At 49.4% G+C, this 16,131-nt stretch overlaps 1 protein-coding gene across 7 annotated transcripts in view; it reads left to right on the forward strand.

The window, feature by feature from the left end:
• Positions 1–16,131, forward strand: part of Tbx5 (T-box 5) — an 88,707-nt gene that overhangs the window by 35,546 nt on the left and 37,030 nt on the right. For 2 of the 7 annotated variants that reach the window (XM_006530283.2, XM_006530282.4), the window contains exons 2-6: positions 4,817–5,001; positions 6,637–6,731; positions 8,708–8,827; positions 9,694–9,841; positions 12,906–13,058. In XM_006530283.2, coding sequence (XP_006530346.1) covers positions 4,855–5,001; positions 6,637–6,731; positions 8,708–8,827; positions 9,694–9,841; positions 12,906–13,058 — 663 coding nt within the window. In that variant the 5' untranslated portion in view covers positions 4,817–4,854. Of the gene's footprint in view, positions 1–116; positions 225–420; positions 588–608; positions 866–2,603; positions 3,219–3,721; positions 4,333–4,577; positions 5,002–6,636; positions 6,732–8,707; positions 8,828–9,693; positions 9,842–12,905; positions 13,059–16,131 lie in introns of those variants that run through there. The other 5 variants (XM_006530281.3, XM_006530280.1, NM_011537.3 and 2 more) reach the window with 5 other exon arrangements.

Here is a 16,131-nt window from a genome sequence, read left to right on the forward strand (position 1 = left end):
CCCCGCCCCCGTCTGGCCACTCTGGGACCCATTGCATCCCCGGATCTCACTGAAGGAGCGGCAGACCGAATGGCCTTTCTCTCTACAAGGAACCTTGGCAGACATCTAAGATATCTAATATCCACTAAGATAGCAACCAGTACTTATTTCAGCACTGGGCATGAGATATGGCACCCCAAATGTAACCAGCTAAAAGGGCCTCCTCGACAGAAAAATAAAACTGTGTAAGTAAGAAGCCTTTACCTTTTGCAACGAACCTTAGGAAACCTTGGTTTCCTTACAAATGGGAGCTAAAGTGGTCTCGGTCCTCACTTCTCTTGATCTCTCTAAGAGAATCGATTTTGCTTCTATTTGTGTCTCCTGTTCACACTCTCTACTCCAGGGGGCTCTGGGTTTATTTATTTCTTTATTTCCCCCAAGGTCCAGGCATGCTGGAGTTGTGTCTTCCAGTAGACCTTGATAAACGAAGATGGGGAGAGAACCCAGCCTCCCGCCACTGCCCGCCACTGCCCCCCAGTCCAGCGTGACAAGGCGCGGGCTGGTTGCGTGACTTGTGACGTCTCCACGCCCAATAGGACCAGCGGCTGGTGAGATAGTCGCTATCGCCTGGTTGCCTCTTTATTTTATTGGGGTATGCCTGGCAATAAACAGTAATATTTAATTTGTCGGAGACCACAAACCAACGGCGAGCTGGGAGGTACTTGCTTTTCTTGACAGACCCTGGAAGAAGTCTTCGTTTTAAAGGGGGGGTGTCTTTGCGGGGGGGGGGGAGGTGATGTCTTTTCAAAACTCATTGTGAGCTACCTCGCCTCAGTGAGCAAACCCTTTTGGCTTTTTGGCTGAAGAAAGAGTGAGGTTATTGGAGGTGAGTCTTGTTGGGGGAAAACTAAAGGGAGGGACAGATATCTATCTTCAGGGCGGCCTTAATTTTCCCCAGAGCCTCTGCTTCCCACCCTACCTAAGCCTGGCTGAACCCCTTCCTGACTGGATTTTTATCTTCTATCACCTGGAAGACTGGATCTCGTGTGCCAGTTTGTAAGCAAAATACAGAAAACAACATTGAGTGGTGGCTGGCTTCGTGCACCATCTAAGCCCAAGGAAGGAAGTGTTTCTGGCTGGGTTGTTGCTTGGGGAAGGCCAGCTTTTCCCTCTCGGGAAGGGCCTGCTGATTATTTATGGGGATTAATTTTATCCTCAAATCTCTGTGAATGTAAAAGGGATTGGCGAGGTCTGTCTGGATTTCCCCTATGCTTCAACCAGAGATGCAGGCTCTCAACCGGCTTTCAGCTTTCAGTCCTGCACCCAAGGTTGAGGTTGCCTCTCTGTTCAACCCCAAAGGCTTTCTAGCTGACTTTTTAGAAGCGCGTGACGAAGGTGTTTGCACAAATAAATAGCTGGCCTTGGCCAGGGTCTGTGTGAAAACAGACCTGGAAACTAGAGAGTGGGGTTGCCCCTAGCTGCCCCCACGCTTACAACTGCAAAGTCCACTGAAGTTTTTGCAAGGGCAGCCTGCAAATTTTGCAGCCACAGAGGCTACAATGTTGCCGGAGTCCTATGGGCTCTCTCTCTCTCTCTCTCTCTCTCTCTCTCTCTCTCTCTCTCTCTCTCTCTCTCTCTCTCCAGTCCTTGGCTCTAAGGATGTAGTTTCTAATTAGAGTCCCAGAAAAGACTCCCTGTACTTAGAGAATACAAGGAAGCTGAAGAGGGAAACAGAATGTGATTTGGGGCATTTGTTTCAAGCAACATTCTGTGCTTGTCCCGGCCTGGTTCTGCTTACAGCAAGAGCTACTTCCAGTGCCTCTGCTGTGGGCTGCTTTTATTCACCCTCTGAACTGCAGACTTCAGAGAGGCTAAGGGCAGGCCAAGGAGTGCTGGCAGCTGAAACCCCCAGCCAGCCCTCAGTGACTGATTATTTTAATAAAACTGGGCACTGCTCTGTGTACACTCCAGTGTGTGTCTTGAGGAGGGGGCACACACAACAATTTCTTGGCATCTTTGATCTTGGTTCCCCCATCCTAAGGCACCTTCTCCCCCAAGTCCTAGAGAGCTTGGAGTGGGGTAGGGTGGGGGACAATGAGTCTGAAGTGGAGGAGAGATGTCAAGGCAGCTAGTCCTGGCTCTGCAAGGGGCCAGGCAGGGTCACACCACTCTCTGTCTGAGGTCAGCATTGGAGACAGAAATCGGGTGAGGCTGCAGAGGCCCATGGGTGTGTGCACACGCCTAATGCATCCAGTCTTGGTTCTCTGCAGGGCTGGGCCATTGAAATTGCTGGGCTCCCAGAGTTCTGCCTTGATTACTGTAGCTTGCCTGCCTGCCTTCCTTCTTTCCTTCCTTCCTTCCTTCCTTCCTTCCTTCCTTCCTTCCTCTTCCTTCTCTTTTTTTCTTTCCTCCCTGCAACCACTGGCTCAGAGCAGTCAACAGAGATGGAAGGAGGGTAAAGAGGATGGGAAGTGGAAAGGGAGTGGGGGTGGGGAATCAGCAGGTCCTATAGTGGTTCAAGAGTTTGGGGTATATCTAGTGAGAAAGTGGGAAAGGTGGTGGGAGGAGGGAGGGAGGGGAGGAGAGGACACACACACACACACACACACACACACACACACACACACACACACACACAGAGAGAGAGAGAGAGAGAGAGAGAGAGAGAGAGAGAAGAGGGAGCCAGTTAGAGAAGCATTTTCTATACTTTGTGAGCACCCCAGCTGAGTTAGTTTGTCAGAGAGAGAGAGAGAGAGAGAGAGAGAGAGAGAGAGAGAGAGAGAGAGAAAGTCATACTTCAAATTCTGGAACTTTAACCCCTGAAAGCATCTCTCTGAAAACAGCTGGCTGATTCCCAAGTCTCTCTCAAGTCTCCCAGTTTTTCTTCTCTGGGGGTGCAAGAGCAGAGCAGGACACTGAGATCGTAGGGTTTAGGGATGCTCCCAGATCTGCTATTTAGTCTTCTGTTCCTCTAAGCCGTTCTGGAGCCCGACAACTTAAAAGTATTTGGGGCTAGCGAACAGCCAGCGAGCAGTGGAGGAGGTGTGTGCTGGAGGTGGGCAGTCGCTGGGAGGCTCTAGTGGTGGGTACTTCTTTGTAGCAACAGTAGCAGCTAGCTTGGGCAAGCAATCCCCAGCACAAACTCCAGAGACACCATGCCTGCACCCCCACCTGGCCTCCGGCTTTCCTGCTAAGAGGAAGAGGGGCGGTGGCGAATGCATCCCCCTGTACAGAGCGAGGTAACCGTACTACCATATGGCCGGGGAGGCTTGGGCGGGAGCAGGCAGCCACAGTCGGCTGGGGAAACAGAGAATGGCGGACTCCAGCCCTGTCTTGCATTCTGCAGAGTCTGGCTTGCAGAGATTTTACCCGAGCCTTTCAAGGCAAGAGGGAGCCGCCGGGAGGCTGCCGCGACTCGGGGAGCAGCGTTGAGGCTTGCAAGGCACACGGCCTGGTTCTGTCAAACCACATCTTGCTCGTCTCCGCCGGCCTCTAAGCTTCCCTGGATCCTGGCAAGGGTTCCGGAGGGTTTCTCCCTATGGCTGGCCGCGAATGGGAGAGCGTATGTGGGGCTCCAGCCCTGTTTTTCTTTGTTATGAGAAGATCATGGGGGATCCCATGGCAGTTTTCCCCAAGCTCCTAAGGCCAGAGGAAGAAAGAATTGGGCCTCAGAAACGATCTGTGGCGGTTTAGGTCTCAGGCCGCTTCAAACCAGGCTGGTATGCAGGCTTCTTTGCCTAAGAAGCTGCTAAAACTGTGGGAAGCCATCTCTTACTTGAGGTCTGCTGGTGTTTTGAGGTAGAGGCAGTGGTAGAAATCCTCCCTTGAGGAAGGGGGTTGAACTAAGAATTTCAACTGCTTGCTTCATCTTCTTCTGTTGAACACTCGGGGCTGCCCTACCAATGTACCTCCTTCCCTAGCAGTCCACTGAATGTCTGCAGCCCAGAATTTATCTGGGACTGATTTTAGGCTGTCCGACTGGGAGCCAGGCTGGCAGTTTGAGTTAGCCAGCCCCGTTGAAGCTCAAAGACATTCCCTTTAGCTTGATTACTCCACGAAAACGCCTGCACCACCGCCCCCACCCCCCACTCTCCCGCAGCCAGCCGATCTGAAAAAGATCCGTGAGGGTACAGCCCCGCCACCGGCAGTGGAGAGTCAGCCACCGAGTTGTAGGCCCCTCTCTGATTTGGATCTACCTCCAGCTCTCCCTGGCTACTTTATTTATTTATTTATTTATTTATTTATTTATTTATTTATTTATTTTCCATTGGTATTGCTTAGGCTTGGGGAGAGGCTGTTTCATTTTAATGCCTGTAACAGATGATGAGAGGGTTATTATCCTCTATCCTCCGGGTATATCTCTTTCTCCCCTGTTTTTTATTTTTGCAAGACGCGGGTTATTCTGGGCCTTTTGTCTATTGTAGAAAAATAACGTCTCTTAGGAGGTTTCATTTTTTAAAAATTGCTGGCATGGTCTCTTGGATTTGACAAAGACCATTTCTCAAAGGGGCACAAGGTTTTTGTTTTCTGTTTTGTTTTGGGTTTCTACCCGATGGCTTCCAAAAATACCGACGCCTTATCTTTATTGGCTCTTCCAGGAGTTCAGACAAATTTGACGGACAGCTCTCTTATCACCCAGAGCCTGTGCAGGGGAGATGTGGGGGGCCTTGCCGCCTCCTCCCTGTCTGAAGCGGGTCTTTCGCAAGCGGTGGTGCGTGGTCGGAAAGTATAACAATAAAAAAAGACTTTCTGAAGCCTCCTTCAGCTTGGAGTGAAGGGTCAAACAGCTTGTCCCCTATGTCGCTAGACACTCTCCAACTCCCTCTCTTGTCCTCAGAATAGAACCTCGCGCGGGCACAGGAACCCCTGCGCACCATGGCCGATACAGATGAGGGCTTTGGCCTGGCGCGCACGCCTCTGGAGCCTGATTCCAAAGACAGGTCTTGCGATTCGAAACCTGAGAGTGCTCTGGGGGCTCCCAGCAAGTCTCCATCATCCCCGCAGGCTGCCTTCACCCAGCAGGTAAGAAAAGCCGGCCCAGCGGCAGGCGTAGACCGAGGACTGAGCCCAGCTCTCTGCTAACGGTGCAGGGGGGTGGGCAGGGCCAGCTATTCCCTCTATTTCCTGGCTAGTCTCACCAAATCTCCCCCAATTCCACTCTATCCCAATCCACTTTATCGAGGCGTTTATCTTTATGGCCTGCGTATTTTAGAAACCTATTTACATTATTGGAGAGCTCTCAATTATCCGACTATTTGGGGTCAGCTAACAACGGGCCAGATAATTCTCTCCCAGCTGCCCTGGGTATGCCTTATTAAGGGTCGGGTCAGCGGCCGCTTCAGGCCGGCATGAGCGATGACTTGACCCTCCTTAGATCTTTCTTAGCCTTCGCCTCGGCTCGCCTGCTCTGCGCAACCCGCCTCGCCCCTCATACAGTACCATTTATCTTGCTCCGGGGCCTGGAGGAGCTCCCTGACCCGCCGAGGAGAGCACACAGGGGCTGGAACCAAGGCACCCAGAGCCCGGCTGACTGGAAGTTGGTCCGGAGTGGAGGGAGAGGTCTTGTGGTCTGTTATTTGAGTGGCCATCGTTTTTTGGGGGCGCTAAGTAGGTTTAAAACTAGGTGTCACTGGGAAGGCTTGACCAGAGAGATGAGTTTGATCTAGAAATCTTGTCCAATTGATGTGTGTATAGCTTTTAATAAAAGCAAAGAGGCTTAAGAATAGTTTGGGGAAATTTACATAACATTTTGAAAAGGGAAAACAAGTTCACTTTTTAGTCGGTGGTTGATAATTGTTTCACAATGAAGAGTAGTGTCTGACTGTTTTGGTATTGGTTTTTAGAAATAACTTCCAGTGGAAAGAGAAAATGTTAAAAGGCTTAATTGGTTGCCCCAAGTCAAAGAAAGGCTGGGCGGTGGTGCTAGATAAGGCAAGAGTCTGGAAAGATTGTTAATATAGACACTGAGGGGGAAAACTACTTTTTTTGGTCCTTGAGAAGAAAAACGATTTTAAAATTGAAAATTTCTACATAGTGGCTCACATGTGTTGGAATCTTAGCACTTAGGAGGGTGAGGCAGGAGGGTTGCCAAGAGTTTGAGACCACTTTTATGCGCTGCATAGTGAATTCCAGGCCTGTCTGGGCTGCAGAGCAAGACTTTGTCTCCAATATTAATAACAACAATAATATTGAAAATTTTTGTATGTTCATATTTAGACCCAGTGATGACGGACAGCGATGTATTTGCATAGCTGTGTGTTTTGCATCTGGGTGACAATACAAAAATATCCTAGTGGGGTTTTCTAGATGGATCCCCTCCCAATCATGTTTCAGCTAAAAATGGATCCAAATTAGATGGCCTGGTCCTCTAGGGGGGAGCTCTGTGGAGGGGAATAATTCCCAGGCCTCAATCTGGTGGAAGAGACAGCAGGTACTAAGGACTGAGATGCTGCTGGACGCAAGCTCCAACTCACCTAGGGAGCTGTAGGCAGATGCCATGGGTCGCCCTAGACTTTCCATCACTCCCCAGAAGTCAGAGCGCTCTTTCTTTAACCGCACAGACTTTGGTAGGTACTTGGCCTCTGCATATAGGGGGGAGTTTGAGAAAGGATTCCCCGCTAAGACCCATCACTGAAAATTTTCTCTTTGTCTATCAAGGGCATGGAAGGAATCAAGGTGTTTCTTCATGAACGTGAACTGTGGCTGAAGTTCCACGAAGTGGGCACAGAGATGATCATCACCAAGGCAGGGAGGTGAGCCAGCTCCTGCCACAGAAGGAGGACAGTCATTGGAGGGAATTTAAAACAAAACAAAACAAAACAAAAAACACGGAAGAGGCTTGGGAGAAAAAAATTAGAATAGAGCCAATATTCAATCAGGGTTCATTCTGGCTAAAGAGTCCTCCGCAGGATGGAGACCTAACCCCCCAATGCTTACCTCCGGGTAGGATGTTCGTTCCCGATTTTATAGGAGGATTAAAGAGAAAAAGGTGGAGGCGGGGAGAAAAGGTGAAGAACGGGGAGACTGTAGAAGGACTTTGAGTCCTTAGACTTGGACTTGCTCCCTGGCCTCCACCCCTATTCCCACCTTCTCTGACCTTGGAATAGTTCCAGGGTCCCCACCCGATGATTGCCAAACCCGGGATTGTTGAATGTATTCGCTACCTCGTTCATTGTTTATAGAGAGCCGGTAAAGTCTTTGAAAGCTAGTGGCGGGGGTGGGGTGGGGTAGCTCTTCAGCGCTCTGTACACAGACACGAATAAACACAGCCGATCAGCTATTGCGCTGGGCCCAAACTGCTCTTCAAGGCCGGCAGGAGTTTCAGCTAGAGAGGCTAGGCTAGGTCTGGGGTTGGAGGGTGACAGAAGAGTTCAAATTCTGTGTCTTCGGTGTGCATTTGTGTGTGCCGGCCTGGGGAACGACCTCATTTCCCCAGCGGCCTGAGCTACATGTGTCCCCACAATATAAGAGGCCACCAGTCTGCCCAGTGCAGGGGTGCGGAAGAGACAGAGGCCAGGGCAGTAGGCCCAAGCTGCCGGGTGCGTAAAGGGTGGAGTTGATTTTTCCAGATTCCGCGGGTTCTCCAGCCCAAGCCGCCCTCAATAAACTGACAACGGTGACGTTTATTATTTCTTGAAATTAAACAATGTCGGCTCCCCCGCTCAGCCTGAGGCCCTTAGTGAACCAGAAGGCGGTGGGTCTGTTTATATCAGACATCTGAGGTTCCCTTTCCCATCCTGCCCAGGAGGGAAAGTCCCAGCCGGCTGCCTTGTCGTCCTCGCTGGAGCCGAGAGGATTTAACTATAAAAGGCCTGCACTGTCTCTGGTGCCTCTTGCTGGGGCAGATAAACACGAGGAGGTCCGGGCTCCGGCCAGCGATGGAGAGGCCTTCTCTCACCTCTTCCCACGCTGCACCAACCTAAGTCCAATGACTTATCCTGGTGCGCAAATCCAGCCGGATCCCTTGCTTCCTGCAGCGCAGTCCTCACCAGACGTTAAGGAAAAAATATTCTAGTGGGGCCGAGGTATGGGGGAGCCGAGTTCTGTACTAGTTGTGTGCCTTCAGCTTTCTAGTTCCGGCTTCGGCTCGCTCTAAAAACCGATCTGTGGAAGGGGTTGGAATTTCTTTCCTGAGTGCCTTGGAGTTTAAGCTCCCCAGGGAAACCTGCCAAGCGCGTGGAGAAGTTGCAGACCATTTATGAGTGACCGCACGTTGGCCATACGGGGCTGGTCACTAACCCAGAGAACTTGGGAACCGCGTTCTGGTAGCCACGGTTAACTTGCGCCTCTGAGGGCAGAGGACTAAAGTTAGTATTCAAGGTGATGTGTCCCTAGGGTGCCACCTTGGATGGCAAACCTCGAGCTTGAGTGAACAAGTGGCTAGCTTCGTATTGAATGAACCTCCCCCTCCCCCTGATACTAGATTATCCAGCTGAAATGGAGTCTCTCTAAACTTGAAAATCTAGAGGCAACAATCCCTGGGCTACACTTTCTTCTGAGGTTCCTGCAGTTGCTGTGGCTGCCTCCCTTCTCTCTGCGCCTTCTTCTCCTCCCGGTAACTTCAGGGGAAACCCGGCCTGGATCTCACGGAGGATGGAGTGGGGCCAGTGGTTTTCAGTGGAAAATGGCTGAAGATCAGGGACCCTCTCTTCTGAGTATCTGCACGAATCTCGCCCCTTCTTTCTCTCTGCCTGTTCCTCCATTCATCTCCCTCTTTCTTTTTCCTCAGGAGAATGTTTCCTAGTTACAAAGTGAAGGTGACTGGCCTTAATCCCAAAACGAAGTATATTCTTCTCATGGATATTGTTCCCGCAGACGACCACAGATATAAATTTGCTGATAACAAATGGTAGGTTCCAGGGTTCCAAAGGGCAGGGAGGGCTGGGAGGAAACTGTGTTGCCTAGCTCACACACAGCAACCGGAACAGAAAATCTACAATAATAATAATAATAATAATAATAATAATAATAATAATAATAATAATTTCCAACTAAATCTCAAGGCTTTTGTGCCTATCTTGTTGTATAATAAAAGGACCACAGCCATTAGCTCCCATTTCATAGACCTAAAAACTGAGGCTGTGGGAAGTAAGAGGACCCCGTGTACTTCAATACTCACATGGGCTGTACTTTTTTTTTTAATTCTTTTTTTTTAAAGGGTATTTTTTTTTAAACCAAGTACTGGATATATTTCTGGGGGGCATAGAATCATTTACAGTTATTTTTTTATGAGTTACCTGCTTTGAACATGACTTTTTATATGAAACTGCAAAACTGGCCAGTGGCTTTACTGGTAAAAAAAAAAAAAAAAAAAAACGGCAGAGGAGACTCATGCCTGGGCTCCATTGCTCCTCAGGCAGTGGGCAGTGCACAGCTCAGAGGCTGCTGGCTCCTTTTAAAAAGCATTTGCGTTTTGCAAATTTGAGAGTTTTGCACGTGCATATTTTCAGATACCACCGATAATTTGCGGGCAGCCGAGACTTTGAGGCCCCACACTCTCTGGCACTAGGCTGGGGGGTGGGGGAGCAGGCAGGCATGAAAGGCGGGAAGAAGAAAGGGCCAGGCCAGGGGTTTTCTTGGACATAGTGTGGGCTGTAAATGTCTGAAGGAGACGGAATGTACCCAGAACTTTGCCTTCGGAAGCAGCTCTCTTCTGACCAGCTACCTCCAGGCAGGCCGTGGAAAACCCCCGCAACTCTTTTCTCCTTCATGTAGGTCCGTAACTGGCAAAGCAGAGCCTGCCATGCCGGGGCGCCTTTACGTGCACCCGGACTCCCCAGCAACCGGAGCCCACTGGATGCGACAACTTGTCTCCTTCCAGAAGCTCAAACTCACCAACAACCACCTGGACCCGTTTGGACACGTAAGTACCCTGTCTCCCATTAATGTGTGACACACGCTCCCCCTTACTTCTCCCCAGGTCTCTATCTTCGGCCCCCTTTTCTGCGGCTCCACAGCCCTGGAGCTCTCTCCGGCAGCCAATTACTTAGCCCCAAGCTGTTCCCCAGCTAATTGGGACCCACCCTCAAGGCTGAAGTTGTCAGCTCTTTCATCACTCTAAACGGGACTTTATCCCATCTCATCTTTTTGCCTCCGCTCCTCTCTCTGTCGCTCCGCACCTGACCTTCTTGTCCCCGCTCCTAAACATTTCTTTGCTCTCTACAGTTCTCAGACTGAGAGGACACTCTCTCCGCTGCCTGTCCTGTGTTCTATCCCAGCTTCTCCATCTGTTAAAGCTTCTCTTTGTCACTGATCTTTCCTGGTCTCATGCCTCCTCTTTTACCGGTGGCAAGTGACTTCTGGCTCCGTTGCCCCCTTGAAGCTCAGTGCTTTTAGACTTTACCCAACTCTGCAGTCTCTTTTCTCCTTTCCGTGCACAGAGAGGACAAACCTAGACCAGGATCCTGAAAGCTAGCATCACTTTGGATCTATGAGAGGGGTCCAGGGAGTCCCCCAAACTGTGTGAGGGTACAGTGAGTGTGTGCATCCCCTCTCCCAGGTGATGTGTGTAGCCATTTCAATCTGGCCTCATTCTCCTTTCCCCCAAAGAACAAGAAAACACAGGCTTTTTGGAGAAATAGCCCCAAATCTCCTGGTTACTTTGGGCTTTTGAATTCTCCATTCAAAACCCTTTGTTAGATGACCATGCTCATCCTTGGACATCTGATACTCAAGGATGCTCTTGCAAAGGGGAGTCGGGGGATGGGAGAGAGGTTAGAAGATATGCCCAAGTTCATACCTTTTGCTTGGGGATAGGGATCTTACCAGCAGGGCTCATAGTCTCCAATTTAGGGAGATGAGGGTCTAGGTAGGTTGGACTTGGGAATAAGTTCAAATGAGAACTCTGCTCTTTCTAGGTGATAGTGACAGAGGCCAGGCCAACTGGGACCTAGGGAGGGAAGAGGGTCTCAGAATGGTCCACTGAGGGGTTCTACATGTGGGAAGGGGAGAAGGCTGGATTGTTGGTAGAAAGTTTTATCTATCCTGATTACTTCTTATGGATCATTGAATTCAGTGGTCCCAGTGCGGAAATGTCCTGGGGTTCTTCTGCTCCAGGGTTAGAAGGCTTGGGGCATTCCTCTGGTTACTGATCAGAAAGTAGGTTCAAGGTCCTGGGGGTGGGGGACTCCCTGCCTGCTTCCTTCCTTGGGCTCCCTCCTCAGGGATCCTTAGTAGGGGTCTCCATGGAATCTCCAGCTGGCAACTGAGTTTGTCTCACAGTCTCCTTTCAGCTTCAAGTTGCACCTCTATGTTTTGGACAGTACTTTTTGGGGTCATTCTGGGGTAGACTTCCAGGAAAGGTCCTTGGCCCTATCAACAGATACGAGCCACTTAGCTGTCCCCCCCCCTCCCCGAGTTTCCTCTCAGCAACTCATGGACAAAGAGTGAGGTACTCTACACCGACTTTGAATCTAGAGTCACCCTGATGGAATTAGGGGCCATTAGATCACCCTCATTCTGAAGTCTCCACACTGTCCCCAGCTGTCAAAGCAATTTGGTTAAGCCGAGAGGACGAGAGGACGGCTGTGCTGGCCCAGGGGCTGTGGCAGTCAAGCTGGGGGCCCCAGTGCGTCTCTCTGTCGCCATACCACTGGTCAGCCAGCGTCATTATAAGCCCGGGAGGTGGAGAGGGTGTGTGTGTGTGTGTGTGTGTGTGTGTGTGTGTGTGTGTGTATGATTAGAGCTGGACATCCCCAAGCAGGAACTAAGAGGTCATATCTTACATCTTGGAGGCTTTGCTTCAGGATTGATTGAGCCAGGAATTCTGAAAACCAGGGTCAGCAATGCAAACAATCGCGGAAGCTGAATCCTGCTGCAGTTAGGGCTCCGGATCCTGTAGGAAGAGCAGGACTGGGGAATGGGTAAAGAGTTTGCATTAAAGAGTTTTGGGTGACTTTTAACAGCCAGCCCAACATCAAAATATGGGCATCATCTGGACAACAAACCCAGTTTTATTGCTGTGAATGCATATGCAGGAGTCCCGCCTCTTTGCTTGCTCCCCTCCTCCCTCTCCTCAGTCCAATAACAATAATAATAATAATAATAATAATAATAATAATAATAATAATAATAATGTTGTAGCAACAACCAACAGCAACTGGAGTAAGCCCTACTCAGAGTAGCTCAAATAGGGAGAAGAACAAAACCACTTTTCCAGTAGATATAGAGATCCGTCCCTAAGTCCCAAATATTGATACTCAAAGAAAGAAAACCTGTAGGTCAGCCTGTCCCTGCCACAGAGGGGCTCTCCCCTCACTCCACGGACTTAGGAAGACAGACCAGACTCTCCTATACCACTTTAACCCCCTTCCCCCCCCCCCTTACGACTCCATTTTCGTGTTTCAAAACAAAGGACGCAGGTTTGAGTTCTATTAAGAGCCACCAATCCTCAAAAAACTAAAACTGCTATGCTCAGTTGGCAGGGTCAGCTCTTGGCCTTCCTCAGAAGGTGTTTGAGGAAGGGATGTGCTGTGACTATTTGTACATATGCACATAGGTTCTTCCTGTCCCTCACTGCCACACACTGCTGGTCAGTTCTCCCAGCCCCCCGCTGGTTCCTGCCTCTAGACTTGCCAGGCTCCCGTTGGGGGCGGGAAGTGCCCTTATACACAGAGTTAATTTATTAAGCAAACTTTATTAAGAATTCTGATTTACTGCCCTGTGTGCTTTGGGTAGGTTCCTGGAATATTACCTTGACTTTCTAATGTGGAAATTGTCATTTTTGAAATGTTTCTTTTAGATGAAATCACTGGCCCTTTTTCAAAACAGAAGAGGGAAAAAAAGACTATTTTTTTTCTTTCCGAGAGCCCATATAATAAAGCTAATTGGCAGTGTAGATGGGGGAGGAGCAAGGATCTAGCTGGAAACAAAGGGAGTTTTGATTATTTTTTTTCTTCTGACAATCTCATTTTCTCTGTTATTTTTAGATTATCCTGAACTCCATGCACAAATACCAGCCCCGATTACACATCGTGAAAGCAGACGAAAATAATGGGTTCGGTTCAAAGAACACTGCGTTTTGCACCCACGTCTTCCCGGAGACAGCTTTTATCGCTGTGACTTCGTACCAGAATCACAAGGTAAGCCTGAGAGAGTCTCCACCCGCCTGCACCGCCGCGGGGCCGCCTGCTGCTTTATGTGGACGCATGCGCTGTGTCCTCACCGGAACGCAGCCCTTTAAGACGGAGGGGTGGGTCCACAGTCCTACAGCCTCTGCTGCTATTGTCCTCCAGGGGGCTGGGCAGGGGCCAAGTTGGAGCTGTTTGCGTTGTATTCATGGTGAGAAAGAATCTCTCTCACCTATGCTTTCTAGTTAGAACCAAACTAGTTATCACGCACAATTGGAGTCTACAGAAAGGGGGAGAGGAAAGGTGACATTGTGCTGCTATGGGTGGCTAGTGCCACCTTTGGCGAGGATTGGCTTTTCTGTTGAGAACAGGATCAGTTGTGGTTTTTAGAGGCACCTCAAGTGGCAATGGGGAAGGTGGCACAGTTCAGGCTAATTGGGGGCGGGAGAGCCCCCCCACCCACCCACGTAAGCTCAGTGGAGCTTGTCCCACCCACCCCGCCCCCCTCCATCTGGGTGAAGTTAGCTGTAAAGGTTCTAAGGCTGACAGGGAAGGCAAGAGAAGGGTCACAGGCAGGTTTCCTTCTGGGTCATCCAGTGCAGGTTATCCTGGTTCTGGCTGGGTGGTAGACGACGATCCCTCCACCCATCCTCTGTTAGAGCACACTGTGGGCAGTCTCTGAATTCGGATGGAAGGTGGCTGAAGTGTGATGGACGATCTCTTCCAGATCTACGGAGAGCTTCCTTCTTTGCCTCAGAAGAAATCCCTGCCCTCTCCCTAACACGATGCCCCCCCCCCCACTTTTTTTTAAAGGGAAGGAATAGAGCTGACCCCAGCAAGGGCAAAATGGCGAGGTCAGTTGCTGTGATTTAGTGAAACTGTATGTCATGCACCAAGAAATCGGGCTTCCTTACAGGCTCTGCAAGCCCTGGTTTAGCTGTGGCCTTAAAGGCTTCCAGAGCTGACACAAGAGCCATGAATACCTCCCCCCCTCCCCCCCAGGCAAGCCCAGGTTCATAGAGGATGTGTGGTGATGGTGGTGTCATATAAAATGACCTTTAAAAATGTGGGTCTGTGGATCCTTGGCATGTTCTGAGTTCTATGTCATGGTAATGTATGACACATACATAGTGGACATTCACTGTTCCTGTCCCTCCTGTCAATTTGTTTTTAGATTTATACAGTATGTTCTTTGCCACTTATTTGTTTTTTGAGCATGTTTGGGTTTGAACTCGAAGCTTCAAATATTGCTAAGAATACATCCTGCCACTGAGCTGCATTTCTGGCCCCTTAAAGACTGACTGCTATATCATATCTCTGTGTGTATGTGGGCTGTGTGTGTGTGTGTGTGTGTGTGTGTGTGGCATACGTTGTGCTAGAGTATGCTTATTGAGTTTAGATGACAACTCGTGGAAGTTGGTTCTTCCTTTCTACCTTTTTGTGAATTCTGGGAATTGAACTCGGGTCCTCAGGCTTGGTGGCAAGCACCCTTATCTGCTGAGCCATTTTGCTGAGCCTTGTATGAGTTTTGAGCACAGTCTAAAGATCTCACAGGTCTGTCAGTGTGGGTCTCCAGTCACACAATTGGGTGTGTGTTCAATGACTGCATTGAAGCTCCACAGGAATTGCTTTCTGTGTTAGTGGGGCCTGGGTCTCTAGTTGAAGTGTATATGAAGGCCTCTTTAGCCAAGTGGGCAGGCAGTTTCTGTACATGCACATCAGGAAACAAGTTTCTGCCACTTCATCTTCCACAGGATCTTCCTTATTTCTTACCTGTCGAGCCCCGAAGTCATTAATTTCCTGTTGGAAGAGCCCAAAGAGATACATTTCCCAGTCACGCTCAAGACCCTTGAAAACATTCTTCAAGTGGATGTAGGACCTGTGACCTAATTATGTGGGCCCATGGGTTCTTATGATCTGTGGACAGTATCTCTGCCTTCATTGTCCCAGCTGGAGTGGGTGGTGAGTCAGCTGAGGATGTAGGTGATCCCGCTGAGATGCTAACACCATGTGGATTAAGGGCTGTACCCCATCTGGGGATGAGTGCTCCGATTCAAAGGCAGGATCTAACTCAGTTTCCCATCTGTAAAATGGGAATTATACATCATCATCACCATTATCATCATCATCATCACCATCACCATCATCATAATGATAATAGTAGCATCCACTTCACAAATAAGAATTACCCCCAGATAATCCCTGAAGCCGTCATAGATCGATAGGGCAATGACCTGGATCTAGCCACTGGTCAGTTTGCTCACACAGGTCAGCTCTGTTCAGAACTGTGATGTTCTGGGGAAACTCCTAGCTTGTTCAGCACCACTCCTTGAGTCTACTGAAATCCGCACGACCAACATTCTAAAAATAGGTCTTATTATTGCGGTTGAAAAAATTACAACAAATACTGGTCTTTGTGGTTCCCTTGGTTCCTTGTCAACCAAGAATGAACTTGTTTTGTCTTGGATGAATGAGTTTGGGGGAAATATTCTGTGTAAGTGCACAGCCAGTAATACCTGGGGGATGCAAGGCCCTGGTTGGGAAGGGGTTCACAGAGCTCAGTGCACCCAGGATGTTTTCCAAATGCTAGGCAGGTGCCAGGTAGGGTGGGTCCGGTGGCAACGGTCCTTTCTTAGACGAAAAATCATGTACCTTCCAACACAGGACCCTTAATGGCGAGCTGTATTTCCTCAGCCCAGCTGTGACCCTAAGCTGGATTTGGGAGTTATTTCCCCAGATGTTTGACAGCCTAGGGGGAAAAAGATATTTTAAAAACTGGAATCTTCCCCCAGCTCCGACGTTCACTCGGGAAACACGTCTTTGTTTGGGTTTTTACAGCAGTTGTCAGCAGCTCCAAGCACAACGCCTAGAAATATGTAGGTGTTAAACGCAAGTCACTCGGGGCATTTCATTTCCCGGTTCTTACTACAATGGCTGTGTATGCAAGCATGCGTGTCCCTCAACGATAGCTGCCTTTTCCATCGCGAGGAGCTTTGCCCCAGCTTAAGTCCCTGTATATGGAGTTCATATTTATGAGGTACAAGCTTTCTGGTTGGGACCAGGAAATGAAGCCCCTAATACAGAG

This window comes from Mus musculus, chromosome 5, assembly GCF_000001635.26.
Source record: "Mus musculus strain C57BL/6J chromosome 5, GRCm38.p6 C57BL/6J".
NCBI lineage: Eukaryota > Metazoa > Chordata > Mammalia > Rodentia > Muridae > Mus > Mus musculus.